Genomic DNA, 17,640 nt, shown 5'->3' with positions numbered 1-17,640 from the left:
TGGCTGTCCTGGAACTCACTTTGTAGACCAGGCTGGCCTCGAACTCAGAAATCCGCCTGCCTCTGCCTCCCGAGTGCTGGGATTAAAGGCGTGAGCCACCACGCCCGGCTCCGTTTCCTATTTTCTTCTGGGGAGGGGACTGTGTGCCGAGAATACTGGTTCCTCCATAAGATAAGCAAAACAAAAGATTGTAGTTTGGTGTAGAAAACAGAATGTTTTTGAGACTGAAGGGTCTGATTTACAGTCCTGGTTTGCCTCTGCCAGAAAGGAAACGTTCCCTGGGCTTTATCAGGGTGAGCATTTTATCATCTCAGCCTTTGTCTCTCTTAACCACAGTGCAGAACAGGAAAAGGAAAAGCCAGACAGGTTTGTGCCCTAAGGCTGCACACCCTGGCCTCTCTTCCCTGTGTCTGTCTGTGTGTACATACAAACTGCACGGCTGAGATGTGTGCTTGTATTCACGAGGCTGAGATGTGTGGCTGCTCCTCCCCCTCCACTGCTCCTCATCTCTCTCAGATTGTCGGATGCAGTTGAGTTTGGGACAGGGATTTGGGTTTAAACAGTCTCTCTTCGCTTCTGATGCTTCTTAGCCACCGTCTTTCTTCAGTCACTGGGGTCTTTGATCCACGGGGCCCTCATGGGGCCTAAGGCAGAGATGTTATAATCTTTGCAGATAGCATTGAGTTCCATCTTTGGTTGATGGGAATCTCCACAAATGAATTTTTTTTTCCAAGACAGGGTTTCTCTGTGTAGCCCTGGTTGTCCTGGAACTCACTCTGTAGACCAGGCTGGCCTCCAACTGACAAAGATCTGCCTGCTTCTGTGCTGGGAATAAAGACTTGTATTCCCCAACATGCCCCTCGAAAATCATTTTAGTCTGTGTGTTATTGGCCATGGTTTGAAATGTTGTATATCAAAACTTAACTTGGGGGTAGGAGGAGGGCGGGCTGTCCTGTGCTCTCGGACACGGTGATCCTCCTGATGGAGCTTCCTGTGTGTCTGGGACACAGGCACACACTACTGCTCAATAGAGTTTGGTGGGATTTTGTTTTTAATGGAATTTCAATACGTAGGCTGACCTGGCCTTGAACTGACGATCCGTCTTCCTCTGTCTCCTGGAGCCGGGCGTGGTGGAGCACGCAGTTAATGCCAGCACTCGGGAGGCAGAGGCAGGCGTATTTCTCAGTTCGAGGCCAGCCTGGTCTACAGAGTGAGTTCCAGGACAGCCAGGGCTACACAGAGAAACTGTCTCGAAAAACCAAAAAAAAAAAAAAAAGAATTATAGGTCTGTTCCACCACATTAGACAGCCCTTGATTTTAATACAAGACAAAGACTGCATTCAGCTTTATGTATCTTTTGAGACAGGTTCTCTCTATATACAGCGTGGCTCTGGCCTGGGACTCCCAGTGATCACAGAGATCCAACTGCTTCTGCCGCCCGAGGATTGGGATTAAAGGCAGGGCACCACCATCCTCACCCCCTTCTTATAAAATTTGGTGAGATTCGCCAGGAATGGTGGCAGAGACCTGCGATCTCAGCACGTAGGAGGTAGAGGCAGAAGAGCCAGCAGTTCAAGGTCACCCTCCGCTACCTAATGACTTTGAGGTCGGCGTGTTACATAAGAGCCTATCTCAGAAGAAGGAAAGGCAAAATGCGTTTCTAGTAGAACCCTGCCGCCTGCTTACCCTGATGCGTAGGGTTGTTAGAGCTCCTGGCTTTCAGAGTTAGATAGATCACTGTGCTAGGTAAACCAATCAGTCCCAGTAATCTCCCACCCCACGTTCCTGTCCGACTACTGTCAGGTCCCACACTGAATTCATCTGGACAACTTTGGTTACCAAGATGGCTTCTTAACATTCCTTACTGGGACAAACCACACTCCACGTTAATAAAGAAACAAGAAACAAACAAACAAACAAACAGCGTATCTTGTCTTGTGTTTGCAGTGCTGAGCGTAGGCCCAGGACCATGCAGAGATGTTAGGAAAGCTTTTAGGTTGGGTTTTGTTGTTGTTGTTGTTGCTGTTTACGTCGGGTTTTGTTGTTGGTTGGTTGGTTGGTTGGTTTGGTTATTTGAGGCTGGCTCTCAATATGTAGCTCAGACTCTATAACTATAGGCACACAGCCGCACACCCAGCCAGATCATTTTCCCTAATTTCACCTGATGTCTAGGAAACAGATAATTTCCTGCTATATAGGAATACATCTCATTGCCAACAGTAATGGCCCAGTTCATTTGAGAAGACTTACTTTCTACCGAAGGCAGTGAGGCTCCTCCCCTCTATCAATAATGCGCTTGGAAAATAGGGCCAGCGAGTGTGCAGCATGCATAATGAATGGATGGAGGTGCTGTCCTGCGGTGCATTGCTTGCTGCACTGTGGCAGCCAGCTACTGCGTTTCTGGGTTCAGCAGGTTTTGAGGCGCAGCTCATTGCTACTTTGGTTCGGGCATCGCTGCTCTTTGCAAGTGTTTTCCTGATCTGTAGTTTAAGAACAGCCTCACTTTTTGGTGAGTGATCTCAGCCACATGGTCAGATTTAGTAGGTGTTTCTGAACTCAAGCTCCGAGTCTAGAAAGGAAGATCTGAATGTTCAGTTCTGTTTTCTGTTACATCTGTCTTCTCCCTCTCCCTTCCTGTGGCTTCTCTGTAGCTGAAAGTCCGAAAACTCAGTCTTTCAGCTTACTGAAAAGAGTCTCAAAAATCCCGGCTGACTGCAAGTTTATATTTACCTCAGCTGTATTACACACAAGGCTTTGTGGGTTCCTAAATTCTTTGCGTTATTTTGAGAGTCAAAGTACATGGGGATATTGACAGAATTTTCTGCGGTCTGAGTCCTTTTCTCGGATGGTCTCCCCTAGGATCAGATTAGAGAAATTTGAGGGCGCAGGATGTGATGCAACGTGCCTGTAATCTTAGCTCTTCGGAAGTAGAGGCAGGAGTTCAAGGCTAACCTCAGCTACTTAAACAAGTTTGAAGCCTACCTAGGCTACATGAGACCCTGTCTCAAAAATAACCCAAAACCAGCAAACAAACCAGCCACCCAAGATATTAGAATAAGAGGAACCTGTGTTCCTATCAAAGTTAAAATATGCCACCAGATAAGTGGTTCTCAATATTGCTAATGCTGCAGCACTTCAATATAGTTACTTCTTCATATTGTGTAACCCAACCCTGAACTTATTTTCAGTGCTAACTTCATAACTGTAACCTTCCCTTTCCCACTGTTACTAGTCACAGTGTAAATATCTGATATAATATACAAGATGATCTTAGACAATCCCAGTGAAAAGGTCACTCAATCCAGAAAGGTCTGGGACCCACGGCCTGAGAACCCGCACACTAGGCTTGCCCGTGTCCTCAAGTTTCTTGTTTACTGTTGAGATAATCTCACTTTGTAGCCCAGGCTGGCCTTGGATCTAAGTTATGCCTTAGCCTCCCGAGTGCTAGGACTGCAGGTACACACACCATTGTGTTGGCCACCTCCCTTGTTCAAGTCAGTGTGGAGAGCGTGCATTGGAAGGGTGTATAGAAATACCAAGGGGCAGGTGGGGGAACGGTGGGTATGAGCTACATTTAAAAACTGCAGGCAAAGATGATACATGCTGGGACCTCTAGTCAAGATTCTCAGATGCTCAGGAACCGCCTCAAGGTGAGGGGGTAAAATCAGGACCAAGCTGAGCCTGGTAGCATATGCTTATGATCCTAGCCCTGGGGGGTGGGACAGAGGCAGGAAGATCATGAGTTCTAGGCCTTCCAGGGTTTCACAAGGGAGGGCATGTGGTGGTGGCGCATGCTTTTAGACCCAGCCCTTAGGAGACATATGCAGGCAGATCTCTGGTTCAAGACTAGCCTGGTCTGCATAGTGAGTTCTAGGCCCTCATGGACTACACAGATGACACTTTGTTTCAGAAAACAAAACCAAGCAGGGTGTCAGGAGATGGCTCAGTAGTTGAAGTGTTTGCTAAGTGAGCATGAGGACCCTTGTGAAAAACTGTGTGTGGTCTGTTTGTAGACCCAGCAGTGGGGAGGGGGAAACAGGTCAATCTCTGGGCTCACTGGCCAGCCAGCTTAGTCTAGTTGGTAAGCTGCTGGTCCCATTGATACTGACCTCTGGCACTCGCGAGCGCATGCGCGTGCGCACACACACACTCACACACACACATACACACACATACACACTCACAGCAAGTAGCAAAATACAAGTAGGTTTGTCAGTGACCATTCATGGACTTTGTTGGCTTTTGGTTAATGGTATTTTAGGTCAGGATAAGGAAGGACTCAAGCTTGGTACAAGAACAGAAATGGCCTCTTTGTTTGTCGTTTCCGGTTCTGATGAGGTTTTGCTGATTTTGTGCCAGGCTCTGAAGTCAGAAGAAATGTATGTGATTCTTTGTTGGGAGTCCTAACCTCTTCCTTTCTCACAGCGTTTCCCCCTCCGTCCAGCCTCATGGCACTCTGCTTGTCTGACTCTTTTTGTCTCTCACTCTCCAGGCAGCTATTTTGCCAGCCACTTCATCATGGGAGGAGAGAAGTTTGACTCCACGCATCCGGAGGGTTACCTGTTTGGCGAGAACAGCGACCTGAACTTCCTGGGAAACAGGCCAGTGGCGGTAAGGGTAGACTCTCTTTACTGGCTGTGGGCCTACAGTGACCAGTGCACCCAGCCCTGTTAAAAACAAGTTTGCTGATGTGGCAGGGGGCTCTACGGGTTCGGTGTTGCCAGGCTGAGGGAGCTTTCCTGAGGATTCCCACTTCTAAGGGCATCTCCTTAGCAGTCCCGACCAGTGAAGGCAAGAACTGTGTTTACTGTTGTGTGTTGGACCTAGCACAGAGCCTGGTACAAAACGAAAAGCCTTGGCAAATATTTGTTGAGTGAATGAATGAAATTTCCCTGGCTTTGGAATTGCACACAGTCATGCCAGCACTTGGGGGGCTGAGGCAAGAGGGTTGCTGAGAAATTCAAGGCAATGTTAGGCTCCAGAGTCAACCCTTAGGCTCTGTAAACTTTAAATGGGGACCATTCCACATCTGCTTGAGGCTTTATAAAACAGCTGTCAGTGTGCAGAGGAAGACCCAGGTACTGTTCTCCATATGAAGACCTACCCGAGGGAGGACATACTGGGTTTGGTTTGGTTTTTTGGTTTTTTGGGTTTTTTGGGTTTTTTGGGGGGTGGTTGTGGTGGTGGTGGTGGTGGTATAGGGCCTTATGAAAGTGCTCCATCTCCAGGCCTCATCTCTATTCAGCTCTGGTCTGGCTGTCCTGGAATTTTTTTTTTTTTTTTTTTTGGTTTTTCGAGACAGGGTTTCTCTGTGTAGCCCTGGCTGTCCTGGCACTCAGTTTGTAGACCAGGCTGGCCTCGAACTCAGAAATCCGCCTGCCTCTGCCTCCCGAGTGCTGGGATTAAAGGCATGCGCCACCACGCCCGGCTCTGTCCTGGAATTTGTTACATAGACCAGATTGGTTGAACTTACCCGCCTTTCCTTCTGAGTGCTGGCATTAAAGGTATGGACTACCATGCCAAGTTTATTATATTTTATTTTCTTAATCGTTTCACTTGGTAGGACAGACTGTCTTGGACCTCACTCTGTGGTCTAGACTCAAGTCTGACTACCTTGGCTTCCTGAATGCAGGATTACAAGCCTGGGCCACCGGGTCTACCTGTCCCGGGACTTACAGTCCCTCTCATTTCGTGTTATCAGTGAAAGACAAGTAGCGGTAGAAGCTGGCATATAGAGACGGTGTGCCTGGTCCAGGGACCTTTCCAATGTTTTACATGAAATTTGCTCCCTGTCTTATAAGTAGATCTGCCTTGCTGTAAATCAGTCTTTTGCCTCTTGCTGCTTCGGAGAACTCTCTCTTCCACATTAGTGGGGCAGCTAGAACATGCAACAGGAAATGTTAGCTAAGAGAGAAGGTCTGCGGTGACTGAGTTCTCAGGAATGAGAGTGGGGGGAATGCTGCTGCTGGACGACGATTGCTTGGGTACTGAGCTGAGGGACTTGGGTGGGGCTTTGGGAACTGACTGACAGGGCTAGTGGGAAAGGGCTCTCACCTGGAGGGAGGTGCAGAGTTTAAGTCTAAGCCACCCCTGTGTTTGTAAACTTGACAGTCACTGAGCAACTGCCAGTGCCAGCTCTGTAGTAGGTGCTAGGGACACAGGGCTGAAGTGACTGAGTTTTGATGATCTTGGAACAGACAAGGGAGGCAGACTGGCCTGTGGCAGAACAACAGTAGAAAGCTGAGTGGGCTGCACTGCCCGAGAGGCTGACGTCTACAAAGTGAGTTCCAGGACAGCCAGGGCTCTACAGAGAAACCCTGTCTCGAAAAACAAAAAACAAACAAACAAATAAATAAATAAAATCCCAAATAGTCCAGTAGTGGTGGCTCATTTCTATAACTCTAGCACTCTGGCCCAATGATGGTGGCACTTTTAATCCTGGCATTCAGGAGGCAGAGGCAGGAGGATGTCTGTGACTTAAATTCTAGTCTGGTTTACAGAGTTCCAGGACAGCCAAGGCTCATTCAGCAGGCGCACAGAGCCACAGAGTTGAATATTACCAAGCCTGCAAGGGAGCCAGTCAGCTTCTGACATCACTGTGCTTCAGAGCCTCAGCACTCTGCTGTTGGGCCGTGGTCAGGCATAGCCAGTCTTTCCCACGTTCTGCCCAGGAACCCTTGTGTGGATCACCAAGAGCATTTTGTAGGTTTGGTTGAGATCTAAGAGGGCTCCAGGATTGCCGTGCCCTCCTGGAGCATTCCCTCAGAGAGTAAGCATGGTGTGTAATTCCATCTGCTGAGCTGACCTCTGGCTTTGCCAGGATGCTGTTTAGGTTTGATTGGGGGACATCCTGAAACTGAGAGTAGACACGGAGCTTTAGTTCTGTAGAACGGACTTGACTCTCAAGTGACAGAGCTGGGTGTCTGCTTGTGAGCATCGAGTTACAGAGCAGAGAAGACAGCCTTTTAAAGCCATCCAGCAGCAGGGGGCAAGAGCCACTCCTCTTTCCAGAGGGGGGAGGGGGGAGAATGGCAGAATGAGAAACGCATTGAAATTAATTGTCACATTGAAATATAAATGCCCCAGACTGCCTGGCTCCCGGGGTCTGTAGGATTTTGCAGGTATTTCCTGCTATCCTTTCCCAGTGGGCTGCAGAGAAGCCTTCCCTTCCCTTCCCTGGAGGGCTAGGGATCAACCCCCCCCCCCCCGCCCTGCAGACTTCCTCAGCAGCTCTCAGGGTTGGATTTGGATGAATGAGTGTATGGATGTCCAGAAAGGTGGCTGAGGAGAGTGGGAATCAGTGTTTAAAGTCTTATTTTTTATCTTGCCATTAACCTCTGTGAGACCATGGAAGGTCTCAGATTGCACACTTATAAAGCAGGGATGGTTCTGACTTGAGAGGAGTGCAGTGCTTGGAAGATGCCTTCAGATTGCTGGATGAGAAGCAGCCTGGGACAGTGACAGCTATATCTGCCAGCCTTCCCTCCAGTTATCTATTCAGCTGCTGCTCATTGTGGGCAGATGGATCATCCTTTGTGTCTTTACATTATCGTTTGTTGGCTTGTCTTTAGAGTGCTACATGTCAAACATACAGCCTCATGCATGGGAAGCAAGTCACCTACCGTTGAGCTCTGCACCCTTAGCATGTACGTTGGGTTCAAGGTACTGGTTGGGTGTTTGTTTGTTGGTTTGTTTGTTGTTTGGTTTTGGCAGTGTTTTCCTGCATAGTGCAGACTGGCCCCAAATTTAAGATCCTTTTGCATTATCTGCATAGAGCTGGGGTTATAAATGTGCACCCCACTCCCAGCTTCTTCAGTGCTGTAGTAGGCGATGCCCTGGGCTTCCGAAGGCCTCTGGGAACCACAGTGAAGAAATACACAGTAAAGTCCATCCCGGTCCTGGGAAGTGCAGGTAGAGCAGCTGCTGGCCTCTCTGCCCCCTTGGTTAGAGTTAGTTTGCAGAGGAAAACCAGTGAAGCTCGAAGTTACTTAGTCAGTGGGAACTGTCTCTCCCACACTGTCCTCTCGCTGTCCTCTCTGCTTGCGGCCAGGAGTCCATGTAACATTCCTCTCGTTCCTGGGGAAACTGCTGCATTTTAGCCAGTCCTGACAGTTCCCCTCATGCTGTGTTTTCTGAAGTGGTCTGGTTCATGCCTTGCCCCTCATACGCTCTTCAGCAAAGCTGCTAAGAACCAAGGAGCACCAAGGTGTGTGCTTGGCTTCCCAGTCTTCTAGAGATGTGCCCAAAAGCTGTGCTAAATGCAGTGTCCGCAATTGTATGCTCTTATTAGCATGTGTACAGGGGGATGCCCTGCCAAGCATCCTACTACTGAGCAGGCATATTATTTTGACAGATGTCTCAGGTGGCCCAGGCTGGCTTCAACCTTGCTGTGTAGCAGAGGCTTTGAACTCCTTCTGATCCTCACCTCTATCTTTCTTCCTTCCTTCCTTTCTTTCTATTTTAAGTGATTTTAAAAAAAATTTTTAGTGCTTTGTTTATTTTTATTTTATGCGCTTTAGTGTTTTGCCTGCATGTGTGTCTTCATTACAGTGCCAGATTCCCTGGAGCTGGAGTTGCAGATTGTTAGGAGCTATAGTGTGGGTGCTGGGAATTGAACCCGGGTCCTTTGGAAGAGTAGCCATTGCTCTTAACTGCTGACCCATCCATCTCTCCAACCCTGCCTCTACTTTTCAAGTGCTGATTTTTAGAAGTGCCATGACACTCAGCTAGAGACAAGGTGTACTGGCTGGTTTTGTGTCAGCTTGACACAGCTGGAGTTGTTACAGAGAAAGGAGCTTCAGTTAGGGAATGCCTCCATGAGCTTAGGCATTTTTTAAATTAGTGATCAAGGGGGAGGGCCCCTTGTGGGTGATGCCATCCCTGGGCTGGTAGTCTTGGTTCTATAAGAGAGCAGGCTGAGCAAGCCAGGGGAAGCAAGCCAGTAAGTAGCATCCTTCCATGGCCTCTGCATCAGCTCCTGCTTCCTGACCTGCTTGAGTTCCAGTCTCAATTTCCTTTGGTGATCAACAGCAATGTGGAAGTGTAAGCTGAATAAACCTTTTCCTCTCCAACTTGCTTCTTGGTCATGATGCTTGTGCAGGGATAGAAACCCTGACTTAGACATAAGGTTTTTTCCTTTCTTTCTGTCTTAAGAAAAAAAAAAATTGGTGCCAGGCGTGGTGGTACATGCCTTTAATCCCAGCACTCGGGAGGCAAAGGCAGGCGAATTTCTGAGTTTGAGGCCAGCCTGGTCTACAAAGTAAGTTCCAGGACAGCCAGAGCTACACAGAGAAACCCTGTCTCAAAAAAGAAAAAGAAAAAACAAAACAAAACAAAACAAAAAACCCAAAAAAACCAAAACAACCCTGTCTCAAAAAAACTTAAAAGAAAAAGAAAAAAATGTTTTGCCAGCATGCCACACACACATATGAAGGTGAGGGATGGTTTTCAGGAATTCCTCCTCTCCTCCCACGGTGAGTTCCAGTCTCAAATTCTGGTCCTCAGACTTGTGCATGTGGTCTTGCTATGGTGCCTAGGCTGGTCTTTTACTTCTGAACTCCAGTGATTCCTGCCTCACCTTTCTTTCTCTCTTTCTTTCTTTCTTTCTTTCTTTCTTTCTTTCTTTCTTTCTTTCTTTCTTTCAAAGATTTATTTATTTATTATATGTGAGTACACTGTAGCTGTCTTCAGACACACCAGAAGAGGGCATCAGATCTCATTTAGATGGTTGTTAGTCACCATGTGGTTGCTGGGATTTGAACTCAGGATCTTCAGAAGAGCAGTCAGTGCTCCTAACCACTGAGCCATCTCTCCAGCCCCTGCCTCACTTTTCTAACTAGCTAAAATGATTGGATTTTACTGCAGTACCCATCTCAGGCCAGGTTGTTAACAGGAACGTACTAGCGTATTAACTTGTGAAGTAGGGGGTTGCACATAGTAACCCTAGGAGTGAGGTCGGGAGGCAGGGAGAGAGAAAGAGGAGCTTTCAGTCAGCCTTGCTGCCATTTGATATTCCTGCAGAAAGCAGGGTTGAGTAAGCCGACTCACACCTCACTCTGATGTGCCGAGCAAGCACTGGGAGAGAAGACTAGGTGTTCTGGCATGGAGAGTTTGTGCCTGTTTTCAGAGCAAGGGTATCTGAGAGGCTTGAGCAGGATGTCCAAGGCCGGAGAGCTGGGGAGGCACCAGAACTGACCTAACAGCAGCAAGAAAAGCACAGAGCAGGAACAGTGACTGTGGCTTCCAGCGCAGCACAGGAGCAGTGGCTGCGGCTCCCAGCACAGAGCTGTGTGGGTGCCACTTAGAGGGGAAACCGAGAGGACAGCGGGCCCGTGTCTGAAGGGCCGTGACTGGCATACCAAGTGTGCTTGGCCTCCGACTGGCTGAATAGAGTAAGGTGATGGTTAGTCACCAGGCCTCTGAAAGGCAGGGAAGAATTTATTTTATTATATCTTATTATTGTTATTTGTAAGCCAGATGTGGTGACACTGTAGTCCTAGACTTGAGATGGAGATGTCTGGGTATATTTACTGGCAAACCATGAACCCCAGACCCCCAGATTCATTGGGTTTCTGGAGGTGGCTCCCACCTACAGTCTGGGTGCACACAGAAGGCCAGAGCGGAAGGCCTGCTGTGAGTTAGAGGTGAGTGTGAGCTACACACAATGAGACTTTGTCTCAAAAAAACACTTTCTGCCTTCTCTGAGCTTTTCTTTTCTTAACATTCATTTTTACTTTTTTTTTTTTTTTTTTCCAAGACAGGGTTTTTCTGTGTAGCTCTGGCTGTCCTGGAACTCACTTTGTAGACCAGGCTGGCCTCGAACTCAGAAATCCACCTGCCTCTGCCTCCCAAGTGCTGGAATTAAAGGCAAGCCCGGCTTCATTTTTACTATTTTTAATTACGAATATCTGTATGTCTGTATAAGTGTATGCATATGAGTGCAGGTGGCCTTGGAGACCTGAAGAGGACATCAGATTCCTCACAGCTAGAGTTAACAGGCAGCTGTGAGCTGCTTCATGTGTGTGCTCGAATCAAACTCAGGTCCTCTAGAAGAGCACTAAGCACTCTTTTGTTTGTTTGTTTGTTTTTTGTTTTGGTTTTTTCGAGACAGGGTTTCTCTGTGCAGTCCTGGCTGTCCTGGAACTCACTCTGTAGACCAGGCTGGCCTCGAACTCAGAAATCCACCTGCCTCTGCCTCCCAAGTGCTGGGATTAAAGGTGTGCGCCACCACTGCCTGGCTGCACTAAGCACTCTCTCTTTTTTTTTAACGTTGGAAAATAACTTTATTTGTTCTAGGGCATTGGCCAGAGTCCCCTTAGAACTTCTGAAACTGCTTCTTGGTGCCAGCAGCCTTGGTGACCTGAGCACATTGAATGGCACAGTCTTGCTCAGGGGCCTGCACTCTCCAAACTGTGACATTGTCTCCTATCTGTACATCCCTGAAACAGGGGAACAGGTGCACAGACATGTTCTTGTGACGCTTCTCAAAGCGATTGTACTTTCGGGTGTAATAGAGATAGTCCCGGCGGGTGAAGATGGTCCTCTGCATCTTCATCTTCGTCACGACACCAGACAGGATCGGACCTCGGATGGAGGCGTTACCAGTGAAGGGCATTTCCTGTCTATGTAGTGCCCTCGACGGCCTCTTTGGGTGTTTTGAAGCCTAGACCGATGTTTTTGTAGTACCGAGGGAGTTTTCCTTGCCGGTTTCTCCCAGCAGAACCCGCTTCTTGTTTTGAAAGATCGTAGGCTGCTTTTGGTAAGCACGCTCCTTCTGAATGTCCGCCATCTTCCTGGCCGCCGGAGAAAAGGAGTGCACTAAACACTCTTAATTCCCAGTTCTTCTCTTAGTTTTTCACAGTTTGAGACAATAATTTCCTTTCATAATCATCACAGCCAGCCAACTGTCATCAGTCCCTTGTTCCTGTCTGCCAGACAAACACTGATCTGCTGGCCTCATCTGCTCCCTCATTCTCTTAATATCCTTTTGAACCTCCCTGGGACTCTAGGCTAATGTTAGGCTCTATAGGCTCTAGTGATAGAAAGACATAAAGTACAGCCCCTGCCACAGGCAACCTGTCCTGCAGCTTTGACATGACATGAGAAGGGTCAGACAGAAGCACCAGTGATTCATCCAAGCAAGTGAGTGCACCTCCTTCAAGTACTTGGAGGGAGAGCGGCAGCGGCAGCGGGAGGGGCAAGGCTGTCCTGCAGTGTTCTCCTGTCCTGATAGAGGTCTGGACTTCTATCCTTTGCACCTGGAAAACTCCGTCATTATAGTTTCTCTTTTATTTAAATAAAATATTCTTATTCTATATGTATGAGTGTTTTGCCTGCTTGTATGTGTGTGTACCACATGTGTGCAGTGCCCTCAGAGGCCAGCAGACAGTGGCGGATCACTTGGCACTGCAGTCACAGACAGTTACGAGGCACCATCTGAGTGCTGGCGATTGAACCCAGGTCCTCTGCAAGAGCAAATGATCTGAACAGCCAAGTCATCTCTTCAGCTCCTCACTGGTAGCTCTTTAATTGGGGCTCAATTAATACACATTCAGGTAACATAGGAAAATTGTGGAGATTCGAGAAAGAATACAGATGACAAGTTATCCAGATAAGACTCTGGGCCTCAGTAGGCACGAAGAGTACTGATGCATAGAGAGGTGGCCTTGTGCTGAGAACCAGTAGGAGAGGTAGAGTCTAGGCTGTAGCCACTAGAGCATCTTCTGGACCCTCCCAAAGGCTATAGCTAGCTAGTAAGTTCTAGCCTGTTCTAGTACGATGCTCTTCTGCCTCTGCGTAGAGACTTTCTCTAAAGAGTCACCACATGCCAGGGGATGTATCATTCAGGTCCCTCAACACCCCTGACATTAAAAAAAACAACAACAAGCCTTCCTTTCTTATTGATATTTGAGCCTAGCTATGGCAGTGGCCCGGAGGGCAGATGGGGACAGGTCTGTAGGGCAAGTATTCCCTTATCAGGTGTTACACTTATTGTGTAGCCCTTAAGCAAAGGGGAGAAGGGTAAGGGCAGATTTCTCCATTTTCAGGGAGAGGGAGTGGCCCCCTTCATAGACCCAGTTAATATGGGGTTTATAGATTTCTGGTAAATATACCCAGACATCTCTATCTCAAATGGAGTTCACTCCATTCCTACCAAGGCCCTCCACATAACATACTTGGCTTCACTGAGAGGCCAGCTTGTGTTTAACTCTACAGCTTTTCTTCTGTCTGTCTGTTTGTCTGTCTGTCTTTTGTATCTCATGCTGGCCAACAATTCACTTGAATTCCTGATCCTCCTGCTCCACCCTCCTAGGAGCTGAGATTCCAGGTATACATCACCGAGTCTGTAATTTCATGTTGTGTCTTCCGTGCAAGGTGGGCATTCTACCAGTTAGGTGAGCTGCATCTCCAGCCTCTGTTTTCGTTTGTTTTGTTTGGGGTCAGGATCTCCTGTATAGCTTAGGTGGCCTTGAACTTCTGCTGTAGCCTCCTCCCGGGTGCTGGGATTACAGGTATGCCGCCTAAATTCTGCTGCTCTTAACTACTGCTTTGTGCCTGCAGGAGGTGGGTGTGACTCACTGTTGACAGAGAAGGTTTTCTGGCCGTCAGAGTTGGGTTTAGGTTGTTGACTGTCACCATATCTGAGGTTGTCATTTTCTCTTTTCATCATGGATGGCTGCTAGTAATCACCATCCACTCTACAGTCCTGCTGGAACCTCCTCTCTCATACCTCCTGTTCCAGAGACATCAGACTGACCGGTGCAGTACATGCCACATGGTTCCTGTCTCCCTTCACCGTGGAGGGAAATTCACAGAATGCCAGGGACCAGCTATCACACCCCTCCCCCACAGTGGAGTCCCTTTGCTATCTGACTGATGGGCAGTCAGTCCACCTCCAAAATCCCATCTGTACAAACCACTGGGGTTTTGCTCTGCTCTGAGACATTCTTAGTCTCCAAACCCAGCTACCTCTGAGCTTGTTCCTCCAGCCTCTGACTTAAGTGCTAGGATCATAGATTCACACCACTGTGCCAAGGCAGACTGTCTAAGGCAACTTGTGAGTCTGACCACCACCAGATTCTGCCACACGGGGTCTCCCTCGGTCTTGTCTCTTCACTCAGGTCTGATATCACTTCCTCTCCCAGACCTGCCGAGTGTTGATTCTTCTTAGACGTTTTTTTATCCCAGTATGCTGCTTCCAGCATAAGCCGGACACACGCGTGCATGCAGGTGTGTGTGCTGCGGTGAGTGCAAGGCCTTCCTCATAAGCCGGGCACACGCGTGCATGCAGGTGTGTGTGCTGCGGTGAGTGCAAGGCCTTCCTCATAAGCCGGGCACACTCGTGCATGCAGGGGTGTGTGCTGCGGTGAGTGCAAGGCCTTCCTCAGGCTCAGCTCTTCCCATTTCAGATCTGTGCGGTTGGGAGCTGAGACGCCCTGCTAACTTCATATTTTCAGCTGCTTCTCCAAGCTACAACTCAGAAGTGAGAGTCAGCTCCATATACATGTAATTGAAAATGTTAACTATAAATAGTGTGTTGCCAAGGCTGGAGAGATGGCCCAGCAGTTAAGAGCACCTACTGCTCTTCCAAAGGTCCTGAGTTCAAATCCCAGCAACCACACGGTGGCTCACAACCATCTGTAATGGATTCTGATGTGTCTCAAGACAGCTACAGTGTACTCCTATACATAAATAAAATCTTTTAAAAAACAATCTTTAAATAGTGTGCCGCTTGTATTGGGGAAAGAATGAACAACCTGGTTAAGGCTTCTGAAGTACAGGACAAGGGTTTCCTTGTATAAGATTTTGCTTAACACTTTTAATGCCCAGTATCATTTTTAGTCGGGTTAGTAATAGGAAGCGACGTGCAGTTTATCTGGGTTCAGTCTTGCCACAGGTTGTTTCTTTGTCTATCACAGTCTTAGGCTTTCTGAGCTTCAATCTGTGTTAGCCCAGAGCTGTGCAGAACACTCAGCTGGGTTTTGCAGCTTGGTGAGACAATTAAGCATTTCACTAGCCACAGACTAAGGCCGAGTGGCACCGTGACAGTTCTTACAGGGAAGGGTACGTCACAGACTCAGGCTTCTTAGTGTAACAGACGTAATCTGAGGCTGGGTGTGGTGCACATCTTTACTCTTAGGACTAGGGAGGCAGGGGCAGGTGGATCTTTGTGAGTTCAAGGCCAACCTGGTCTACAAAGTGAGTTCTAGAACAGCCAAGGTTATGTAGAGAAATCCTGTTTCCAAAAAAGAAAAGAATTTAATCTGTATTCATTTCTAGCTAGCTATGGTTTTCTTCAAATGTTTTGTTTATTGACAGGGTCTCATGTAGCCAGGATTTACCTTCATCTGCTAATCTGCCTCAACCCTTGTAGGGCTAGGATTATGTTAACACCAAAGTTCATCTAAAGGGACAGTAACTGTGTCCTGTGTGCCACCATGGAAGAAGACAGTAGGCTGTCCCCTGCTGGGACATTTTTGTTTTTGTGTTTAAATTCCTTCAGGTCTCACTGAAAGTGGGCTGCTTCCAGTGGAGCCAGCAGAGTGGTCCCAGGCTGCTTTAGTGCACAGTGCTCTGTGCCCACCTAATGTGTCTTGTCATTTGCAGAGAGCCAACCTATGAGGATAGGAAACAGATCCTTGGCTGCCATCAACCGAGTGACAGGAAGGGAGGACCAACTCAAGGTTTTGGGGGTTTGGAAATCTTGGTTTTATTAATTATTTTTGTTTGTTTGTTTGTTTGCCACCTTGGCACATGCTGAAGTTATCTCAGGAGCAGAAGCTCTACTGAGAAAATGCCTCATCGTGTGACTTCTCTCAGGCTGACAGCTGTAAGCTGAAATAAATGTTGTCTTCCACAAGTTGCTTTTTTGGTCATGGTTAACCACAGTAATGGGAACCCTAACTGAAACATTATCTTTCTCTCTCTCTCTCTCTCTCTCTTCTAAAACAGTGTTTACCATGCAGCCCTGGCTAATCTAGAACTCACAGATCTCTGTCTGCTTCAAACTCCTGAGTGCTGGGATTGAAGGCATGTGCTAGTACCTTGACAGAGTTGGAATTTATGTCTCTGTTGGAAGTTTGCTTCAAACAGAGTAAATCCCAATAGTTCTGGGAAGACACAGTCTCTCCAAGGTCACAGCAAAGTAATGTATAGTCTAATTGTGTTTACTCCAAGTGCTCAGGGATTTATAGATGAGATACTTAATTGCTTATATTTGATTTATACTTTTTGTTTTGTTTTGTTTTTTTGTTTTTTCAAGACATGGTTTCTCTGTGTAGCCCTGGCTGTCCTGGAACTCACTTTGTAGACCAGGCCGGCCTCGAACTCAGAAATCCACCTGCCTCTGCCTCCCAAGTGCTGGGATTAAAGGCGTGCACCACCACTGCCTTCCCCGGCTATACATTATTTTTAAAGATTTATTTTTGTTATTTTTAATTATGTATATGTGTGTGTATATTTGTGGTCACCCTCAGAGTGGCATTATGAAAGACAAAAATAATGTAAGAAACAAAGCGTGCATCCCAGGTAGAAGGTGCTTTTGAGGATGATGTCACCATTGCTGATCGCTGGTGATGGCCTGTGACATGCCTTTCAAAGCATTTTCATTTGATCCCAGTTTCCCTGTAAGATACACAGGAGCTGTAATTCTTGTTCTACAGATGGGGACACTGATGTCCAGGGACATTTATAATGACTTGTCTGAGTGTCCTCTGTCAAGTCAGTGGGAGAACAGAGGCAACGCCCTGACCTGACTTTCGATGTCACCCCTGGGTTATTAAATCAGTTAGCTTAAGAAATACTAAGTAGCAAGACAACTTAATAAGTAACTGTGTCCCTCAGGTCCAGTCCTGTGGCCCACCCAGAACTCACGGGGCAGAGACTAGAGAGAGGATGCTAAAAGTTCAAGACCACCTTAGTCTACATAGTGAGTTCTGGACCAGCCAGGCCGCATGGCACGTGACCTTGTCACACAAAAGAAATGAGATCTACCTGGTGACCTTTCTTTTTTCAGTTATATTTGTGAGTGTTAATTGTGCACATGTGCCCTTTGGTCTGAGAGGCAATACTCAGTCTAGAGAGTCACCCTGGGGCACACACTGCCAGTATATATTTCTGTCTGTACTGGTTTCATCATGCAAGTGGCCCAAAAGTGGGTTTTCCCCTCCAGCATATAATGTCTCAGAATAGCACACACACACACACACACACACACACACACACAGAGTTGTGGTGCACCAGGAAGGTGGCAAGCTGAGTTCAGACACTCTTACAGGAGCACGGGGAAAGGTGCTGTGTGGTAGAAGTCTCTTTGGAAAGTGCCACTGAGAGCCCAGGGCAGCTGTGGTGTTGGGCAGATGAGCTCTGAAGCATCTGGCTGCAGGAATTTCCTCGAAATGTCTTAGAAACCACGGACACTCTCACCCGCTTCCTGTTGCCGTCGTGGTCCCTTACGGGAAACGGTGCTTACTACTGCTGCAGTTCAAAGAAAATTTTGCTTCATTTTTCTGCCTTTTTTTTTTTTTTTTCTTTTCCCTTTTTGGTATGATTCAGGCCTTGAACTTGTGATCTTTCTGCCTCTGCCTTCTGAATGTTAGGGTTACATGTACCACCACACCCAGCAATTTTTCTACTTTTAAA

General features: G+C 47.5%; 1 protein-coding gene and 1 pseudogene across 3 annotated transcripts in view; one reads left to right on the top strand and one right to left on the bottom strand.

Moving 5' to 3' along the window:
• The window catches only part of Rnf157 (ring finger protein 157), a 70,534-nt gene that overhangs the window by 12,459 nt on the left and 40,435 nt on the right, over nt 1-17,640 (top strand). For all 3 annotated transcript variants that reach the window (XM_021177333.2, XM_029483907.1, XM_029483906.1), the window contains exon 2: nt 4,493-4,611. In XM_021177333.2, the coding sequence (XP_021032992.1) occupies nt 4,493-4,611 (119 nt within the window). The remainder of the gene's footprint in view (nt 1-4,492; nt 4,612-17,640) is intronic.
• On the bottom strand, nt 11,261-11,788 carry LOC110305382 (annotated as a pseudogene).

This window comes from Mus caroli, chromosome 11 (genome assembly GCF_900094665.2).
Source record: "Mus caroli chromosome 11, CAROLI_EIJ_v1.1, whole genome shotgun sequence".
NCBI lineage: Eukaryota > Metazoa > Chordata > Mammalia > Rodentia > Muridae > Mus > Mus caroli.
Note: the sequence above shows the minus strand (reverse complement) of the source record. Positions and strands in the feature narration are given on the sequence as shown.